The following is a 16,363-nucleotide window of genomic DNA, read 5'->3' as shown; positions in this document are numbered from 1 at the left end:
CTGGATAGAAGTGACCCTTACTAAATTTAATTTTTGTGGAAGCTTGTTTGCTTTACAAAGCCTCATTTTTATTTGAAAATAAACCTGATGTCTATTCTTAAAATCTTTCATATTTAAATTTACTTAGAGTAAATTTACCTAGAGGATACGGAGAAGAGCTTTTGCGAATATGTATAAGTGTTATTCCCGTTACAGGTGTCAATATACCCTCTATATGCAATAAAATCCTCATCATTTAGAGTACATGAAATTTACTATGAAATAAGACTAAATAAAGCTTGGCAGTAAAGTGCAGAAAATGTTCTTTTATCAAGGCTACCAGAATGGAGCTAGTTACCTAATATGCTCGGATATTGCATGCTTGTGTTTCTAAGAGTGGCATCTGAAATGAACAACTGTTTGCAGATAAAGTTGAACTGCCTCATTTTATTTTATTTTTACCATGAGGAAAATAGCTATAACTCTCAAACTTCATTAACTGTGGTATATCCTGTTACAAGCCATGGCATGGTAGTGCTACAAAGCCATGAGATGAACGGTAGTCGTTACTGCTGTACACAGCACATGCCTCTGAAAAGAGCTGATCAACTGGGTGGACTTTCAGTCAGGAAATCATCATTTCAGTCAGGCATTTACCTGGCCTAGGGGAGAGAGAAGCCCTCTCTGAAATCAGGCTAGATATGTGTATTGAGAGAATAAGCAACCCAAACTTGAAGTCAGTGCAAGACAAGGAATCCATGTTTCAGGAAGGAAAGCTCTTTTATCGCACTTAGAGATGCTGATCACCTTGCAGTCATTTGAATCTACAATATGCCAAATGGGGTGGCCTACAGGATGAGCTCTCCCATCCATACCACATCTCTATGGCTAGCAATCACGAAATGTTCATGGCTTTTTAGCCTGGTGGATTTTGTTGCTAGAAACCCCAAGCAGTTTGCCAAATAAAAAGTCATAATCTTCTACAACAGAAAAGTGGCTGGAGCACATCAGTCTGGTAGCTCTGGGTCTGGTTTCACTCCATCCTAGAGCTCTTGGAAGAAACTCAGTGGCTACAATACAGAGCTGCAAGTTCCTGGGAAACATCATGGTGATTTGGGGGATTTGGGCCATGTTCAACCCTATAAAACCTCTATGAAACATCTACTAACAAGAGAGTTTATACAGCAGTCCCTTGAATTTGTGTTACTTCTGTCTTGCTACAAAATGTATTCCTATCTGCTCAGATCTGGGGAGAAGTCATTAGGCTTTTTTCCATTTTCAAGATGAGATGTACTTATCCTGTAAGGAAAGCTTTTTAAAATTCTTTTCACAATTGTGTTTGCTTGAGGGCAAATCACCATCTTTTTCCTTTTCTTCTCCAGTTCTGCAGTTGTGTGTTGACAGAATACACCGGAGGGGCATTTAAAAGGCTGGAGAAGCTGTGAGGATTCTTTGGGAAATCAGCAGTACCCTGAACCCTACAAGACAAGATAGAAAAGTGTTTCTCATAGATAGTAGCAGCAATAGTTTAACCGATCCTTTCTTAAGCTGACTGATTAGGTGACAGGAAATTTGTAGCACGTTTTTAGCCTGAAATTGAGGAAAGACAACACCTTACTCCAAGAATATTTTCTAAGGTTGTAAAACTGCTTGTAAACTCTTGAAAAACTTTGAGCAGAGAAAATTCTGTTATGAGGCATGTATATTTTACCTTAATTGATTCAGGGAACATAACGGAGGAAGGCTTTTGCTGTATGAAATAATTGAGAGCATCAATGCATAGATTTTGCTGTGTTGTCTTTTAGAAATGAGACACGTTCCTGGCGTGAGGACAGCTGAAAAGCTCAGGGAAGAATGGCTGCCATGTCAATCCAGATCGTACACAGAAGAGAATTAAGGCTCTGCCTGTTGAATTGACTGTTGCTTTCAGGGTTGCCTCTTAATCTCAGGGTTGCCTCAACGCGACTTCTTAAGGTAAACCACTCCATCCTAAACCACTGCAACTCAGTGTGATCTATCCGTGCTGAGCAATTCCAGCTTCTGGTGATAAACTGCATTGCAAGAAACTGTGCGTAGCATATCCCAGAATGCTCCATCTGCCTCTCCTGGCAACACATTGCCTTTTCTGCTGGCCGTTCATCAGTAGCTTTGGCAGTCCGGGGCCTGACGGTCTGAATGCGTGGCCAACCACACAGCTGCACTACAGTGATCGTGGCTTCAAGGATGTAGATTAAGGGCGCTTACAGAGTAATCTATGGAATGTAAATCTTTTGTTTAGAGGAAATTCAGTTTCCAGTCCTCGTGGTTGTGACTGGATGACCTGGTTGTGACCTTATGACTGGGCTGTTGGAATGAGTCTGTTTGTCCATAGGAAAAAATATGTGAAAATCTCTTTCCGGTCAGATGTACCTTAACCATGCTGATGACAATAATTGACTGGGGGGAGCTTCAGGCTCTGTCTCCTGTCACTCTTCAGAACAGTGTCCTCACAGACACAGGGGCTCTAACAGTCTCCTTTTGAGTCCCACAGTCCTGTTCCCTTTTGAGGTTTAAGATTTCATCACCACATCTCACCAATGGGGCAGCCATTTGCCAGGCACGAGGAGGTCGCGTACTCCTCTTACTTCCAAGGTCAAGCAGTGGAAGACAGCTCAAAATCCCCCTTTTTTCTAAAAGCAAGTGAAACAGGCAGAGTCATTCTGCCTGTCATACTACTTCCAATTAAATATTTTTCTTCTTCTATTTTCTTCCTTTCTTAAGCCAGCTGCAGCATTTTTAGGACCCTTTCATCAGATTACGTAAACTTCTCAGGCAGACTGGGTGCCTGTTAAACCCTCTGATGGTGCTGGGAAATCTCTGCTCTGCTATTGAATTATTTCCTGGTCATCTGCACACAGAAGCTTGCTTTTCCTGGTAATCAGCTGAGTTAGGCAGGGGATCACATTTCACTACAGCTGCGAGAAGTGTGGATAATGCCTGTTGTGTGATATATTTTCAGTATCTTGATAGCCTTCAAATTATTTTTCCAGGTCCATTCTTTCCTACCGTGTTGTAAGTCTACCTGACAAAGTTATTGACAATCTTGGGTGCTTTATATGGCACTATTGGGAAAGATGCATCTGTTTTCCCATTAATGTCCTAGGTGATCTTTGTATGTAACATTAGTTCTACAGTCCGTTGTGTTGCTGCTTATCAGTCAGCCACAGCATTACAACTACAGCTGAGCAGTGAGCAGAGAAAAATCCTATCAAAATCCTATCCAAATTGAAATGTTGTAATTAAAACAACAAAAAGTTATAACTAATGTTACTTATTAGAGACCCAAACAACCCGTATTCATTTGAATCAAGGTAATTCTGTAGATCCCAAATTAGTCGCTGTATTATTATATTCCAGAAACAAATTTTGAAGCTTTTCCTCTGCAATATTGGTGAAACCAGGCAGAGTTTCCAGTTTACGAGAGTTTTATTAGGATATTAGATATTTCCAGTGTTCACCAGGAACATCTCATACAGCTTTTCCCAGGATGCATAATTTCTTACTGTCACTGGGCAGAAGACAAGACCAATAACCTGCTATATTACATAAGCATGCTGTTCCAGTTGGTTGGATAGCTGGCATTAAATTTTGATATGTTCCTAAAATTCATAAAGCTGCTATATATTTACAATTCTTTCTATTATGTGTGTGCTCTCTGTAACACCGAAACCATCTCTCTCTTTGTGTTTTACCTGGATTCAGCTGACATAACTCACTCGAGCGTTGTGACGGGTATACAGCTGACTCCTAGAAGGGAATATGTGTACTCAGAATTTGCTTATCCTTTTGATTTATCGGACTATATCTGTAGATATACTGGGAATACTGAAAAGCCTATTTACCCTCAAAAATTACCCTGCTTCCCAGGCCTTGTTGACTGTAGATGCTTTAATTGGTGATTATATGATTTAAATCAAAACTTCCGAATCTTTTCCAAGGGGAAGGGCGATGATAAGCAACAGTTAATTTTCTCATCTGGCTAAGTTTCTTTCAGGTATTTGGTCAGTGCAATGAAAGCTAGTGATCTGCCTTTCTTTTACAATAGAACTTGCTTTATGATGTTAGTAATGTTTGTAGAAACTAGTTTTCCACAACAAAAGAGTATATTGTTTTCTGTGCTTCACAAGTAGAATAAAATCTAGGCCAAATGTTTCAGATGGATTTTTAGAATCATAACTGTTAATAACTGTAGTAGACACGTTTTAGGGTTTTTTGACTTTTCTTTATCATTTAATGTAAAATCAGTACTAAATGTTCTCTCCTACACTAGCAACACTGTAATCAAAGAATCTGAACGGGTAGCAAAGCAGGAATTAGGCTAATCAGAAATCTATCTTACTTACTGGCAAATGTTTAAAGACAAACTCTTACCTTGTGCTTGAGAGAACAGAATAAAATGTTTCCCATATGTTGCTGTTTAAGCTTTAAAGGACACAAGCAATTTTAGAAAAGACATTAGTCATTACTGGTGGGTTGCTTGAATATGGAAAATGCAAGATAGACTTAATTCCCCTTTTCATTTGATCTCTCTCCTTTTTTCTCTCAGCTTTATACATATTCATGCCGGCTTTGAGGGTTCCTTTACATAGCGGAGCATGGGAATTGCTGTTAGTGAAAGACTCTCCCTTCATGTTAAAAGGTATCACAGAGAACGGACTAGAGCAGCTCATCTGTTCTTGAGCACTAAATATTAATTGTTGCAGAGGAAAATGATTTTTTAACTCATTCAAATACCATATTGACTTTTCCATAAATAGCATCCACATTTTGGTGTCCGTGGACACAGTGCCCTATCTGAAGTCTGTTTCATGCTGGAAGATGATTTTTATGTTAAGGGATCTTAAAGCCTGGAAAGTGTGCAGGGAGAAGCAATTTAACATCAGGTGTACAAGATACTGAAAACATATTTTCAGGTTGGAAATACACATGACGTAGATACTGCCTGGAATGGTTGTATTTCCACTGTAAACATGGAAAGTCATTTAAAGCTAACTGGATAGATACCTGTACAGACCCATACTTTCAGGGTCGGAACAGATTTTTTGGCTCACTTTGGTAGTGGAATTACGGCATAACCTTCTTGGATTTTGCATGGCAAATGGCAGCTTCTCGTCGCAGGACCTCCTAATATGCCACAAAAAAAGAATTCTTCATTTCTGTGCCTTATAGATTTTTATAATTCATGCTAGCAGGGCACAAGGCACTTCAGGTACTTTGCAGAAAAACCCAGTGTGTCTGAAGGGCCCTGCCAGTCCTGTGCTCTTACCGCCAAGCAGCAGTCAGTCATCTTTTCTTTGGCTCATTCATTCAAAAGAGCATCGATACTTCTGCTAAAGTTACAAGGAAATTTGCCATTATTAATGAGGTAAAATATGAGCTACTATATGAAATAACAGAAGAAAGATGAAGTTTTTAGATCAAATTTGCTGAACCTCTGTGACTTTGTATTACTATACGAGCTATGCAAACTGACTTGATTTAGGCAGGAAATGGTGAGCAGAAAGTTAATAAATATCTTAGGACTATGTCAAAACGACAGCAGTGAATCCATGTGCTAAATATTTGCTAACAACATCACTCTCTCCTTAAGGAAAAAAGTGTAAATGCCTCTCAGTCTGTTGAAGGCTTTTTCAAGGAACCACAGCTTGAATCACCATCGTCATCTTCTGGAAATTAAAACCTCATGGGGTTATTTGTTCTCCTAACAGTCTATGGAAATTTTGTATATTGCTTTATAGCACTATACAAAGTATTTGTATACTTAAATATTTATAGTTATATTTATATAATATTTACATTGCTTTAAGAATGCCAAACTGTTGTGCTGTCTCAGCCATGCCTGTTTGCACGCAGCCCATTCACAGCAGACCAAAGTTTTTCTTTTTTATCTCCCCACTCATCTTGGCTCGACGTACTTTGTTTACGCAGAGGTAGGACGAAGGCTGAGCCGTGGCCGAGCTCACATTTCCACAGCACCTCGCACCTATTGCGGAGGCTGCTCCGGGGATGGGTCCTTGGACCGCGGCTGGCGCTGCCGGGCTGCGCTGGAGGCAGCGTGCGGCGGGCATGGCGCGAGGGGGGCTCCACCTCCCTCGGCGCGCATCGCCAGAGCCCGCGGGCCCCTCCTGTCCCTGCCCATGTAAACCACTGACCTCGGGGTGAAAGGTGCCCTCCCACACTTCCAGGCCCTGAACCAGGCAGTGCCATCGATGAAGACCGGGAAAATTCTTCTGAATGTGTAATTATTTTAGGAAGAGCTGTCTTTTACCAAAATAGCTGCATGGACAAGCCTTGGTCAGAATGCGGTTGTGCAGGACAGTGATATCTCAGATAGTCTCCTTCCTTCACAGGGATGAGAGGTGTGTGTGTGCACGTGCATGTGTGTGTGCACACCAGTGTAACCATCTCTTTGCTAAGGAGCTTGTTGAACTACCATCACTGGTATCAATGTCCTGGTTCCTTGCAGAAGATATTGTTTGCGGGAGAATGAAATCATTTGCAAGCTAAACACCGAATCAAAAACGTAAACGAGCTCAGCTACCCAAGAACGGAAAGCCCTCCTACCTGGGCGTGCGGCGGGTCAGAGAAGAGCAGAAATCAGCCGAGTCGGTTTTGGAGGGATGGAGCTGATCTAATGCTACCGGGGCAGTGAAGGAGCTGCGCCTGCTGACGCCGCGGCGGCAGGGCCGCCCCGGGCTTTGCCGATGGTGGGCTAAGGCGCGGTCGCTGCTCTGCCCCGGCCGCTGCTCCGCGGCCAGCAGGGGGCGCCCGGGGCGCGGCGCGGCGCGGCGCGGCCGGGCGGCGGCGGGAGGCGGCAGCGGCGCAGCAGGTGCGGCGCCGCGCGGTGGGAGGCCGCCTTGGCACGGCCCCTCCGGCCCCGGCCGACCCGCGCTGCCGCCTGCGCTGCGGTGCAGCAGCAACGGGGGGCTGCGCTAAAGCCTTGCTGCAAATCACACACCTTCCGGCTTGGAAGTCGTTTATTGCAGAAACATTTTTTATAGCAACAGGAAGCCGTGTTGGCAGCGTCCTTTAATTACGCTCTGAAAGTAATCAAGGAAAAGAGAAACTGTTTTGAACACAGGAAGCTGAGCAGCTAATCATACATTTGAGCGCCTGTTCCCACGGGGGATGTGCGAGTGCTTGGGTGTCGCTGAACTCCGAGCGCGTCAGCAGTGTGTTCAGCGCTTACAAACCGCAGGCGTCACTGCGCAGGGGAAGGGGGGTCCCACCCGGGGGGGTCCCACCCCCCCCCCACCCCCGCGCTGGGCACCTGCCCTCCGCCGCCAAAGGGGCGAGCGGCGACCGAGAGCGGGGGCGCTGGAAAACTCTCTCTTTTCATTAATTACAGAGGAAACCTAAAGAGGCTGGACAGAAATTAGGCACCTGAAACACAGTGGGTGAATACCCTGCTTTATTTTACTACTGCCTGATGCTAATTGCCATGATTGTCGTAGCTGAACAGCTTTGGAGAGCTGTTGCTAGACATAATAACGCTCACACGGAAAAGCTCTTCATTCATTCCTTTTTGTCCATTTTTTGGGCCAGTCCTTCTCTGGTGTTGACAGCGGAGGTGTGTGTATATGGAACAAAGCTCACCTGCTCCTCTGAACGCAGGTGCCGTGTAACACACCACGCAGAGTACCGCGCTGCCCCTCGCAGTGCGAGCCCTACAGCCCCGCTCGCCGAGGGGAGCGTCCCAGCCCTCCTGCCCCGCTGCTGGCGGGTGTCCCACAGCGCGGGGCGCCCCGGCTGCCTCTCTGCAGAGCTCTCCCTGCGATCGGAGGCGACTGGAACCACGCGCATAGCAAGCGGGTCCATTTAAGCAAACTACAGAAGCACTAGTACCTGAAATGTCGTTAGGACATTCGGGGTGTTCTGAGCGTCTTCACAAAGCAGGGAGGGCAGAAATATTTTTCTTCTCGCTCATAACCCCCCCGAAGTGAAGTGAAGCTGCTGTAAAGCCAGCAGCAGTGAGGAAGGCTGAGGCTCAGACCACGTGTGTTCCTAGCTAAGTCTTTCAGCAGGTTCAAAATGTTCCCTGCCCCTGTAACCCACTTGACTTGTTTTCGCTGAGCACAGCCAGTCTATTCCGGGCACCTCATAAACATGAACTTTGGCTCTTCAGGGAGAAAAAGACAGAAGATTATTTCTCTAGTGTCACTGTCTTACAGGCATACAGCTTCGACCGAGCACCTCTTCGGCAGGCCGTGCCGGCTCGGCAGTTGAGGCTTCTGTCGGCAGCCCACGCGGCAATCTGCAGAGTCCGCGGGGCCCCGTTGATGTCCTGCTGCACCACGGGGCTGCTGCGGGCACGTCCGCCCATCCCACCGGGCCCGGCGCGGCGGCCTCCGCCCCCGAGACGCCCCTTCCCACGGTGACCTGCCAACGCCGTTTTCCGCCTGGTCTTCATCTGCATTCACGTTTCTGCTGCTGGCCAGTGGCAGTGGCAGGAGGCTGGGTCAGGGCTTGGCCGTCTCCCGTTCTCCGTGGATAGAGAACGCAGGGGGAACACGCGTCCGGGCACAGAAACGCCGCAGCGCTCTTCTCACAGGACGGTGAGAAGCCGCAGCCCAGCCCACCTCCTGCCCCAGCGCAGGAAGCTGCCAGCCTCGGGAGGACAAGCAGCGCGGGGACGATCCCGCCTTTGCCCTGGCTGCGCTAGTTAATCTCGAAGCGCCTCAGGACGCCTCTGCGGGCAGGCGCTAAGCGCACAGAAAGCGGGGGGCGGGGAAGCAGGGGGGCGGGGAAGCAGGGGGGCGGGGAAGCAGGGGGGCGGGGAAGCAGGGGGGCGGGGAAGCAGGGGGGCGCGGAAGCAGGGGGGCGGGGAAGCAGGGGGGCGGGGAAGCAGGGGGGCGGGGAAGCAGGGGGGCGGGGAAGCAGGGGGGCGCGGCCGCAGGGCTCCGGCGGCGGCCCAGGGCAGGGCTGCAGCGCCCCGCGGGCGGGGCGGGGCGGGGCGGGGCGGGGCGGGGGCAGCTGCGGCTCCGCGGGGGCGCAGGGCGTCAATCAAAAGGCGCCGCGTCCAGCCGCTGTCCCGCGAGGGGCTCCTTTTGCAGCCCCCCCCCGCCCCCCCGGCGCTGGCTGCGCGCCCGCCCGCGGCTCCCGCGACGGCGAGCTGGGTGCGCGGCTGGGGGGGGAGGCGCCGGGAGCCGGGGGCGCGGCCGCGGGGGGGAGGCGCCCGGCGCCGCTAGAAAAGGGCCCGCTCGGCCGCGGTGCCGCCCGGAGCTGCCCGGGGTGCCCGGCGAGCGAGTGAGCGAGCCCAGGCAGCGGGAAAGAGCGAGCGGCTTGCACTTGACCCAGGTAGGTCCCTTGCGAAAGGAGGAGTGTGTGGGGTTCATCAGAGACGGACGGTTTCCCCTGGCAGCGGCTAGGTACCCTTCAGTCTCTTCAGGGGCTTAGTTTTGTCCTTGCGGCAAAATCGGTTAGGCTTCAGTAGAGGTAGTGTGCTGGGCAGGGGCTGTCCTGAGCCTGCAGGCTGGGTTTGCGTCAGTCCTGCCTTTAATGGTGTCCTCAGCGCCTCGCTGTGCTGCGGTGGGTCCGAGAAGGACGTTCACGTGCTCTTGCATCTGTGTGTTTGCAGGTTGGTTTGTGCTCCAGGCTCTTCCCCTTTGAGGATCTCCTCGCCAGCCACAATGATGTGGTTCTTGGAAAAGATCAGAGCGTCACATGAAAATGGAAACCTCCCCAGCTCCTCCTTCCTGGGACTGCCATCTGGCCAAAACCTGCCAGAAAAAGCTCGACTGGGGGCTGCTGCTTTTCCCAATGTGCTGACCCCAGACAGAATACCCGAATTCTGCATCCCTCCCAGACTGAGCAGTTCTGTGGCGATTAAGGGCCCTGGCTCCCGCCAGGACCACAGCTTGGAGGACGCAGATCTTGATTCCTCGGACTGCAGCCCCAGCCCTTCTCTGCCACATCTTATCCAGGTGGAAAGTGCTGAAGAGATCCCAGCCCTGGAGGAAGAAAGCACCAACTCAGACCCACAGTCCCAAGCAGCGCTGTCCCTGCCCCACTTTCCCCGAGCCCCCACGTCCTATGGCTTCTGCACGTTGCTGGAGAGTCCCCACACCAGGAGGAAGGAGTCCATCTTCCATGGTGATGCACGTGGCGCTCTGCCCAGCCTGATGCTGCCCCGATCCAGAGCTAACACATTCAGTGGCAAAGGGAATATGTCTAATCCCATTGCTATAAGCTTTGCTTCTGTGAGGCTGCCTCCCAAGCGCCCGCCTCGGCACGGGCAAGGCACCTGCGACAGCGATACTGCCTCCTCCAGTGATTCCTCTCCTTTCAGCTCTCCGCTCCTCAGTAGATCTCCTCCCAGGTCCTGCTCCCTGATCAAAACACAGAGTCAGGAGGGACTGCTGTGCCGAGCGCTGAAAGCCAGGAACAAATCCAGCATGGTCAGGAACAATTCCCTGTCCACGGAGGAGAGCAGCTCCACTGATAACAGCCCCAGTGCCATCCGGCGGGCTTCGGAGGGGCTTCTTGCTGCCCGGAGCTTTAGCATGTCCTGTTCTCCCGTCTTCCCCCTGGACCTCGCCCACAGCCGAGAGAGACTGGTGGGGGAAAGCGTGGTGCTGATGGACCGGGGAGGCATGTTGAGGCTGTCGGCTGAATACTGCTCCGAAAACAAAAGGCTGCGGATCCGCCTGATCAGTGCAGAGGGTTTATATGATTACTCTGTAGAGCCCAAAACCATAAACTGCTGTATCACCTTCTCCCTGGTGCCAGGGAAAACACAGAAGCAGAGAAGCACTGTCATAAAGAGAAGCAGAAATCCCATCTTTAATGAGGACTTCTTTTTTGATGGCATTGCAGAAGAAGAGCTGTACAACATCTCTGTGAGGATGAAAGCCATGAATAAAGGGTGCAATATGAAAAGGGATTACACCTTAGGAGAACGGGAGTTGTCTTTAATGAGTATATTGTCCATGTAATGCTTCAAACAAGCCAATAGACTCTTTTTGTATTCTGGAAGTTTTCTATTAAATAAAGTTTTGGTTTCTTTTTCTTAAAGAATACTTCAAAGCACTGCTTTGTTTGGCAGTACTCTCATGCTGCTAGTGGTGCCTTATTTTGCTTAAGACTTCAAACTCTCTGTGTGAGGGGTTTGGTGCTAAATTCGAATACCCTTGGGGGGTCATGGAGCAGACCTCGTGACTGCAGAGGGGCTGGTTTGTCTCTAGGATAAAAAAACTACACAAGTCCAAGTCAAAGCTGTTCTTGCTTATGGCTTTGAGGGGGTGGGGAGGTGGTTTTCTCTCCCTCTCATCCCTAAGCACGTAGGCAGCACATGCACCCCACGGGCACTGAGCTCTGCTGCAGCTCCCAGATACCACACCAGCTAAGGAGACTGGTGTTTTCACAGCGCTCATTTACAGCAGGGAATGTTTTTAATGTAGTCCGTGTTTGTGGAGGGAGAGAGCACTATGTGGTTTGTTTGGGAACCAGCCCTTCTCCTAAAGCAGGTGCTAGGAGTTTTCCTGGTGTTGAGGATAACAAGGTTATAAGGCTGGGCTCCCTTTCCTTCCACAGACCAATACTGCCAACACTAAACAGTCAGGTGGCTCCTGCCTGGGATCACTATGGGAAGTGGGATTTCTGTTGCGCAGTTTCCATACTTATTTACCCTTCCTTCCCACCCCTGATTTCACAGCTGCCAGCATGAAGTTGCAGGTAACTGTGTTTTGGCCAGTAAGGTACCCTAGAGCCATAGCCCTGCGCAGTCCAGCTGTTACGTCCTTGTTGGTTTGAAGCAGATGGGATGCAATAGCAGTGCTGCCAGGGTGAAGGACACTCTGGGAAGCTGAATTCCTGCTTCTGCTAATGGCTTCCTCTGTACCTTGTTCAAGGCATTCTGGTAAAATCAGGATAATCTTTCTCTGTTCTATACCAGTAAACACCAGAGTGACTGAGGAACTCACTACAGCGTGATGAGAAACTACTTAATGCCCAAAGGTGCAGACCCTCTGCCTGCTTGAGGTCATGTTCCCTTTTCCCTTCTGTTGATGTGGGCTATGTGAAATGAGACAAACTGGCAGAAACTGCAGCTGTGCAGCTGGGAGGAGGCAGGAGCTCCGTGGTGAAAGTCCAGGCCTGTTGCTGCCTCCCTCAAAAAAGCTGCAGGCTCCATTATGTAAAAGGCAGATAAGCCTTAATGGGGGAGCAGTGCACGCAGGCGGGGGGCACAGGAAAGGAAGGCTTCCTCTGTGTTTGCTGTGAGGCCGTAGAAACAGGGCCCTGCTGGTGCCAGATCTACTACTAAAAAGCCCTTTCCAGAAGATTTCTGGCAGATCCTCCCCCCTGCCCTGTTCTGGCAAGCGTGTAACTGCCTGCAAGCCATGATGCTATTAATGGGAGCTTCTGGCATTGCTTTGCTGCAGAATCATTTGATTCTGTTTCATGTTTAACTGCTCCAGTAATGATTTACTTTCTTTGGGATAGCAGAAAAAGCCCGAAGGATGTTACTGTGACCACGAATGCTCGGAAATGCCCACTGCTAGTCTTTGATCCAGCTCATGTGAGATGCTTCTAAAAATAGGATTCTAGTACAAAGCATAACTTTCACAGGAGGACTGCTGGGTATATTCCCAGAAGCTGATTAAAATCAAATGGAATAATAAGCCCTTTGTGCTAAAGGAGAGAATTAAATGTACTGATACATGTTCGCGCAGCTGGAGGTGATGCACTGACACTTGTATCCTTGCATCTGGGCAAACTGATTACAAGGGGAAATATAAAGGAAGTGGGAAGAAGTGAAATTAGAAAGCATGACTTGAAGGAAGAATCAATAATGCTGCAAAAATGAAGCCTTTTTAATGTTTATTGCATGCCGGGCTGGTTTACAAAGGAGCCTTTTCTTCCTGCTTCTGTCACACTGCATGGGATCTCCTGAAGGAAAGCAGAGGCTCCCTCTTCAAGCTCATCACTCATCCATGTACATGTTTTTAGCTCTGGGGACTCTGTCCTTTTGTAGATATTCCCACATAGGGGAAGAGGCTGAGAAAACACAGAAGAGGATAGTTATCTGTTTTAGAGAATCACCTATAGCCATACCGGAGTGGGTATGTGCACGGCGTTGTGCTGGCACCGTGCCATCGGATCCCGGACTGACAGAAGGGCTGAGGCTGGAAGGCACCTTTGGAGATCGCTGAGTCCAAGCTCCCTGGCTCAGAGCAGGGTCAGCTGGAACAGGCAGGTGGGTTTTGAGGGTCTCCAAGAATGGAGACTCTGCAACCTGCTTGAGAACCCGGCAATTATGTTCCACCACCCTCACAGTAAAAACTTTTTTCTTAAGTGGAATTTCCTGTAGATCGGGTTGTGCCCATTTCCTCTTGTCCTTTCATTGCATACCACAGAGCAGAGCCTGTCCCTGTCTTCTTTACATTCATTCATTAGGTATTTTGGGGTGCATACCCCGAGTATGCATATTGATAAGATCCCTCCTGAGCCTTCTCTTCTCCAGGCTGACGGGCACAGCATAGTCACTGGTGTGAAAGAAATGCAGCTGTAAAGCTTTGTAAGGTCTCATCCTTTATCAGGCAGGGAAGGAGTTAAGTCCCTGGAGAAAGTCCTTCCTTTCTCTAATGGGAAAAGTAAGTTTCCACCTGGGCTCATTGAGTCAGGTATTTAAGGAGGGAAAGGCCTTGTCCTTGTCTTGTTGAGAATTGTGCTGTTTCTAATGCTCTTTAAGGAATATCTTTTAATTCTGAGAAAGTCTGCTTATGTAAGTTTGATGATACAGCCTGTCTGCTAGGGAGTTACATGCTCCTTTGGCTGAGAGCAGTAGAAGACTTGCAGACCTAATTCAAGTATAGAGTTTAAGCTTGGGAAGTACAGCTGAACTTTGCCTGTGGTTCTCTGGTAAATAGTGCAAATTCAGTTTTTATTTGATAATGTTCTTCTCTAATATGGGCTTCTTCATCATGCTCAGTACTGTCTGAACTAAGTACCTATTCAGCTACATCAGTCAGACTGAGGAAAGTATGACTGTAATGTTTGCATTAGAAGGAAGATAATTCCTTTAAAATTGTATTGTGTCTTTTCTTTGTCTTCAAGTATTTGATCCCTTCTGAGGGCTGGGATGTTGTGTGTTAGGGTGTTCTTCTCGTTAGCAGTGCAAAGCCATAATACAATTCAAACAGTTCAGTTTGCCTGAATACCAAAGGGTGCGGGACTCATTTTCTGGTGCCCCCACAGGTCAGCGGGCTGTAAGCGGTAAACATCTGCAGTGCCTGCCTATGCTGCAGCTCGCTTCCAGTGGCGTCAGTCTTCTTGGGGCTATTGCGTAAAATGCCTGCGAGAGCAAACAAGAAAGCAATTGGCCACTTCAACCTGGGAAAACTCATGAGGCTTCGATGCCTGCAAGAGTCAACAGCAAGAAGAAAATCCACCTCCTGGCATAAGCAAGCAGCCCCTCAGGATTAAGAAACATCCTGCTCAGAAGTTTCCTAATCTTTTGAAATACCTTTAAAATATGGGTGCATAAATGACTCTCACAGACAAAACTCTTGTTTTTTGGATAGCTCAGATGTGTTCAGTGGGAGGAAGATTGGTTCAGATTGGTAGGAAGATCACCTGTTCATTTTGTGTTTAAAAACACTGACACATGTTTGAGTTTTCTTTGTTTAAGAAAAGAAGTTCTTTCTGCCAAGATCCTGGACTCTTGTTTTGCAAAGCAAATATCATTTGCCTTAGCTGCATTGGCAGTACTACTCATCCGGGCCTTTTGGAGGCAAGTTGTTTTAAGCAAGTCTCTTCAAATGGCTGTGGACAAATATTACTACAAAGGAAGGTCTTATGTTTTTTTTTTTCTGAGAACTTTTGATGCCCTTTTCCTGATCATGAAATCCAGGTCCAGAAACAAACCTGTACAGGTTATGCTCAAACACAATTTGCAGTGCAATGTGTTGAAGGACAGAAGGGTAAAATGCTGCTCCTGCAACTGTGCTCCTTTTCTGGCCAAGCTGAGGAATAACACCAGGGAAGCAGATATCTATGACCTATAAAACCTGAGGGGACAAATGTGTAGAATAGGGATTAGGCAGTACAGAGACTGCAGTATCATATTCCAGTTATTGCACCACTTGTTCTGAGCTACTCCTGTTTTTCAAACTGACTCAGGAAATACGCTGCTGAAAATGGCATTTATGCAGTCTCCAAATGCCTCCTGCGACAGGGCTGTTCAAACAAGCTGTTGCTTCTGTTCTTGTGGTTTGGCTTTTCTGCTTGGCTGCAATGAAACACTGAATGCATGGTGGGGTCTAGGGGTAAAAAACTCTTGCAGTTTTTAGTTTTCCTATTAACTGCTGCAGGTAGCTTGTTTTCCTCAGAAAACAGGAGAAAGGACAAGACAAATGCATAAATCTGTGAAAAGCCTATCTCTGGGTTGTCAGCTACTGCCCACAAGTTATGGGAAACTGTCCAGGAAAATCCTTTTAAATGGGATCGCCCAAGCGAATCAGGCCTAGAGCTGTGTGGGGCAGTGTGCTGCAGCCCCGGGCTTGTTGTGCCGTCCCCACGCGCCCTGGCGACTGCAGAGGGCTTCGGAGCTGCCGCATTGCCCTGCATCCATGTTCGAGACAGTCTGACTTGCCTAGGTGGCTGAATAGTGAGGAATAATATTTGGGCAAGGTAGGTGAGGTAATGAGTCACATCTATCGATGGCTTTTTGCAGCAGGATGTGTGATTAAAACAAACAGTAGCCTTATGCTCACAAAATGAATGGCATAATTAGATGTTATCTGTTTTCCATTACTACACGTGCTAAACAAAAAAAAAAAAAGAAACATAAGACTGTCCATACGATACATAGATAAAATTGTACATAAGATTCATCTGCATATTTCAGTAGGCTAGCATTTCAATACAGACCTAAAATTGATGGCTGTTGTCACTGATATGTGCTCTAGAAATATTAATAAAATGATGAATAGTTTCTTAGAGGAAAAGACTAAAATTATGCTGAACAATCTGTCCTCTCTGTTGAGGTAAATGGGCGTTTAATGCTGCAGAGCGTCTGCGAGCTAAGCTAGGCGGTGGCGAGGTGACCGATGTGCGATGTGGGTGCCTGGGACATGGCCTCAGGCTGGCGCCTGCCGGCACCGCAGTGTGTGCCTGTGGGGCAGGGGACAGGGCCTTGCCGTTCCCCAGAGGCTGCGGTCTGTGCATCAACCTTTCGCGTCCTCGTCCATGGGCAACACGAAGCAAGTCATGAGTCTGATGCCACAGGCCCTATGTGTTTAGCAGATCCTTACCGAGGAAAAAATGCTTCTAGCATTCTTTAAACCAAGTCTATGTCCTTTCGCTTCTGTCAGATGCACAAAGGCTACAGCATAAATTGCTTGTG

The 16,363-nt window shown here is 48.0% G+C and overlaps 1 protein-coding gene across 1 annotated transcript; it reads left to right on the top strand.

Annotated features, from left to right (window-relative positions):
* The first annotated feature begins 8,967 nt into the window (after positions 1-8,967).
* Positions 8,968-11,036, top strand: LOC112991163 (C2 calcium-dependent domain-containing protein 4C-like). Its single transcript, XM_026113453.2, has 2 exons — positions 8,968-9,315; positions 9,596-11,036. The coding sequence occupies exon 2, from the start codon at positions 9,648-9,650 to the stop codon at positions 10,950-10,952; it is 1,305 nt and encodes a 434-aa protein (XP_025969238.1). The 5' UTR covers positions 8,968-9,315; positions 9,596-9,647; the 3' UTR covers positions 10,953-11,036.
* Positions 11,037-16,363: the final 5,327 nt, after the last annotated feature.

The sequence above is a fragment of the Dromaius novaehollandiae genome, chromosome 10 (assembly GCF_036370855.1).
Source record: "Dromaius novaehollandiae isolate bDroNov1 chromosome 10, bDroNov1.hap1, whole genome shotgun sequence".
NCBI classification, from domain to species: Eukaryota; Metazoa; Chordata; class Aves; order Casuariiformes; family Dromaiidae; genus Dromaius; species Dromaius novaehollandiae.
Note: the sequence above shows the minus strand (reverse complement) of the source record. Positions and strands in the feature narration are given on the sequence as shown.

Excerpts from the sequence above, each read along its gene's own strand:
- LOC112991163 (XM_026113453.2), top strand. The coding sequence starts at position 9,648 with ATGATGTGGTTCTTGGAAAAGATCAGAGCGTCACATGAAAATGGAAAC.